General features: G+C 51.8%; 1 protein-coding gene across 1 annotated transcript; it reads left to right on the top strand.

Annotated features, from left to right (window-relative positions):
* The first annotated feature begins 397 nt into the window (after positions 1-397).
* On the top strand, positions 398-1,472 carry CLDN5 (claudin 5). Its single transcript, XM_054288987.1, has one exon. It carries the CDS (start codon positions 470-472, stop codon positions 1,118-1,120), a length of 651 nt encoding a protein of 216 aa, XP_054144962.1. The 5' UTR covers positions 398-469; the 3' UTR covers positions 1,121-1,472.
* Positions 1,473-4,628: the final 3,156 nt, after the last annotated feature.

Below are 4,628 nucleotides of genomic sequence, written 5' to 3'. Positions count from 1 at the left end.
TCACACTGCTGGGTGCCTGTATTGGCAAGACCTCTCTGATGGTCTGGCTGCGGACTTTATCAGTAAATAGGAAATTCACAGATAACACCACTAAAAGGAATTTGAGCAGCCGAAATCCGAGACGAGATGCCTCCCGCCCCACGCCTAACTGGGACCGGGCAGCGTCCCTGCGAGCTCCTCTCGGAGCCGGGAGCCGGGGAGAGCAGAGCCAAGTTTCCCGGCTCCGGTGGGGACCCTCGAGCGGGAGGGAGGGCCGGACACCGCCCCCGGCCCCGGCCCGCGGCGGGCGGTGCTGCTGCCGGGCAGGGCCGGGCCGGGCCGGGGGCGGAGGGCGGGCGCCCCGCGGCTCCTCAAATAGCCCTGCCCGCGGCCGCGGCGCTCAGAGCCGGCTCGGAGCCGCCCGGGGCAGCGGAGCAGACCCGCCGCGCCTTCCTTCCGGCTGAGCCCGTGGGACAGCGCTGGCAGCAGCATGACTTCGGCGGCGGTGGAAATTTTGGGGCTGGGACTGGGCATCCTGGGCTGGGTGGGGGTGATCGTGGCCTGCGGGTTGCCCATGTGGCAGGTGTCGGCCTTCATCGGCGGGAACATCGTGGTGGCGCAGACCATCTGGGAAGGGCTGTGGATGAGCTGCGCGGTGCAGAGCACGGGGCAGATGCAGTGCAAGGTGTACGATTCCATCCTGGCGCTGCCGCCCGAGGTGCAGGCGGGCCGGGCGCTCACCGTCATCGTGGCGCTGCTGGGGCTGGTGGCGCTGCTGGTGACCGTGGTGGGCGCGCAGTGCACCAACTGCATCCGACCCGGCAAGATGAAGTCCCGCATCGTGATCGCCGGCGGGGCCGTCTACATCCTCTGCGGGGTCCTGGTCCTCATCCCGCTCTGCTGGTTCGCCAACATCGTCATCAGCGACTTCTACGACCCCAGCGTGCCGTCGTCCAAGAAGCGAGAGATGGGGGCCGCGCTCTACATCGGCTGGGCGGCCACGGCCCTGCTGCTCTTCGGGGGCTGCCTCATCTGCTGCTGCTCCTGCTCCCAGCGCGACGAGACCTCCTTCCCCGTCAAGTACTCGGCGCCGCGGCGGCCCACGTCCAACGGCGAGTACGACAAGAAGAATTACGTCTGAGCGGGGCTGGCCCGCTCCGCGGCCCCGCGGGGCACGGACAGACGGCTGCGGCGCGGGAGCGTCTGCGGGGAGCTCCAGCGCTCCCCTGCCTGGAGGCTTTTCTTAGCGGGGACCCCCGTGAAGCGGCGGCCCTAGGCAGGGCAGCGCCCCGCTTCCCTCCAGCCCGGCTCCCCGGCGGGACCGGCCGCTCCGCTGCGGGCAGCGCCGCGCTCGGCGCCGCCTGCTCCCGGTACTGACCGACCGCGCTGCCGGCCGAGCAAAGCCCTCCGCGAACCAGCGTCGGGAACCGAGGAGCCCCGGCGAGTCACGGCGGCGTTTGCCGGGACGCCCCGTCCGGGCTTCGCCGCCGCCGCCTGCCCGCCGGCTCCCGCCGCAGGCCCCGGCCGTTCCCCGTGTTACCGAGACACTTGTGAGTACTCTGCCCCCGTTGTGGCTGCCGGTGCCTCGGGGCACCGCCTGCTGCCGGGACCGGGCGTCGGGTGCGCGCCAGAGCCGAGGAGCAGCTTCGCATCTTCGTCCTCTCTCCCCAAAGGCGGCATCCGGCAGGTCCCGCTCGGACTGATAACGGGGCGTTTGATCCATTCGGGCAGTTAAAATAGGGATCCTGTCCAAAGCCTGACACTAACCTTGGTCCTTAATCCCACAGGCAGTAACTCTTTGGAGAAAGTTATTTAACTTTCTTCAGTTGTTTCAGTCCCTCAGTGAAGCGTATTGGTCTGTGTGTATTTGAAACCTCGAAAGAGATTTCAGGTAGTTGCTGTCCTTTGGTGGAGTACAAATCAGATTGTAGGTTGTCTCTTGAGGTTCTTCATCTCTTCTTCAGCTTATGCTCTGTTTTTACTTGAATATGAACTCATTGCCAGAATTATTCAAGGACTAGATTAAGAAATCTAGGAGATCACTGTATGTCCTGGCTCCAGCAGGGCCTCTGCTCCTCTCATCTGCGCTACAGGAGATTGGAAACATAAAAATCACCCCAGATACTGATGGCTGGGGGGAATGATGTCTTTGTGGCCTTCCTGCCAAGCTCTGCTCGCTGCCAGTTTTGAAATGTGTGTTCAGCTGGACGTGAGCTTGGTTGGCTCCCCACCATGGTTTTGTTAACACGTGCTTTCCTTCATTTACCAAATCAAGCAAAAAATTGCTGGAAGAATTTTACCAAAAATATCTCAAGTGAGACTTTACACCAGGTGATCAGTTGTGAAGTCATGACTCTCACAGCTCTCAGCTCCTCTGCATTGCCCTAGTAACACTCTGCAGACTGGAAGGAGGATGGTTTGGGCAACATAACTCTAATTTTCCTCAGGTCAACACCTCCTGAACTTCATCACAGTCTGAAATATTAGCTTACACTTTTTCATTTTACACTGCAGAGACAAACTTCGTTAAGGGAGGGGCTTAAGGGGATGGTGTGATACTCCTTCAATCTAATTATTTGTAAATCCACACAGGATTATGCTACTGACTGTGGCAGCATCTGCATTGCCATAAGGAGATTTCTGCCAAGAGTTAGGGAGGAAATGTGCTGTTTATACTCCTCAGAGATCAACCCTACAACCTCATAGGTCCTCACAATCATGTAGCGATACAGTGCACACCTGACCTGAGCATTAACTCTTACAGCTTTCTGGTAACACCAAACTCATTGACAAACCATAAGTGTGGGTCTGACAGATTTACATTGACCCTGTTCTTGCCTTGCTTAGCAAACTTAAAATCCTGGAGGTATTAGCAATTCATAAACTGGAATGAGAGACTAAAGCCTCGCCCCTGCAAATTTTGTTGTTGAATATTGAGCGCCTTTTTGAAAATAACTGCTTTTGTTTTTTAAACACATAAATAGCAGGGTCTGAGCTCATCAGAGAATACAAAAGCAGAGCAATATATCTACAACTACTTCTGCTCTATAGAGGTGCAGCTCTAATACTGCCTTCATTTAAATAAAGCTGTAATATTGTTTTTATGATGTGATATATAGTTTTGGTACAAGAGCGAAACATTCTATATTTCATCATTGCAACTTTTTGAAAACAGTGTATCCTTGTAAACTGTAAATGTATTTAAAGGCATATATTTTGCAAGAAATCTACCAAAGTTGGCTTGTTATATGGTTTGGTGCCTTTATTTCATGACTACTTTGTTTCAAATTGTAACATCCAACTGTATTTGTCACTCAGCTCTCTGGTGTCTAGCAAATGAGCCCACAGATATTAGCCCAAATCCTGGACCTTGCCCTCTTTTGTCTCAAGTTAAAGAACTAAACCCCACTGACAAAAATGTCTGCATGTCTCTGAACAGCAGAGCCTTCAGAAGTGCTGCAGAATTTGGGGTCTGACCAAAAGATGAAATGTTCCTGGAGAATCCATCACTAGCATTTCAAATCAAAACTGGTGTCTTTGGGAGAGGGAGGGGAAACCAATGCCTTAGAAGGGAATTTTACCAAGCCAAATTTCTTGTATCGAGGCAGGGCTGGATCCTCTTATAAATAAAATCTGAAAAATTTACACAGAAAGATCTCTTGGAAGAAGCCAGTGCTAACTGTGCATGTGCTACTAAACACAGCATCATCCTACCAAAACTGTAACTTGTGCCTGAGATCAGAGGGGCAGCACCCAACAATACTTGCAGGAAGTGGAGCCCATTTAAAAAAATATTTTTATATTTAATCTCATCCTTCAGTATCTTTAGTTCTTGCTGTGCTTTAAAAGATAACCTGAGAGAATGCTGTTACTGATGTCACTGGCTTCAGGGTAAAAGTCTAAGTCAGTTTCTGCTATTTTGTTTTCTAAGAACAAAGATCTAGTCCTGAATTTACAACCTTGGAAGTGCTCAGGATCAGGCCTGAACCTCGTCCCAATGAAAAGATAAATCTATAGCACTTGTTTACTATTTTTATTTTGTATTTATGATTTCACATAAAAATAAAAACATGCAAACCAATCCCTGAACAGAGTCACTGTGTTTTGTGAAAGGCACTGGGTTGTTTGGGCTCAGGAAGGTGGAGTGTGATATTGGTGCCCAGAGGGAATTTACCTGGGCTGGCTTTGGGGAGGAGAGCTGGGTCACCTCTGAGGAAGAAGGAAGGTTTGCTCCCTTGCAGAGCAGCACCTCAGCTCTCCACTGAAGCCTCAGACAAAAGAGAGCAAGGAGCAGCAGCTGGTCTTGTGATGTGAGCACAGTAGGAAGTGGAGTGTGAGTCCCAGCTATTTTGGGAACAGCTCTAAGCATGAAGCTTTTAAAGCTTTCAATTTTTACACATTTAAACTAAAAGGAAAGAAATCCTGCTGCTTGGATCAGCCCCAATCTGACCTGATACCCTAATTGTTTCTGCCAACCATTCCTTTTTTTTCAAAAGTTCATTCAAGCTGGGGAAAAACATTTTCACAGATGCAGTAGAACAGAACCTAAAAAAAAAGACCCAAAAGCAATAAAGACTGTTAAAGTAAACTATACAGACTAATTGCTAAAGGAGAAATTTATCTAAGTTATTTGACTGCCAGGGAGGACA

Source organism: Melozone crissalis, unplaced genomic scaffold (assembly GCF_028551555.1).
Source record: "Melozone crissalis strain CALT ecotype California unplaced genomic scaffold, PUWL_Pcris_2 ptg000063l_1, whole genome shotgun sequence".
Classification (NCBI taxonomy): domain Eukaryota; kingdom Metazoa; phylum Chordata; class Aves; order Passeriformes; family Passerellidae; genus Melozone; species Melozone crissalis.
The sequence above is the reverse complement of the archived record's forward strand: the minus strand, read 5'-3'. Positions and strand labels throughout refer to the sequence as shown.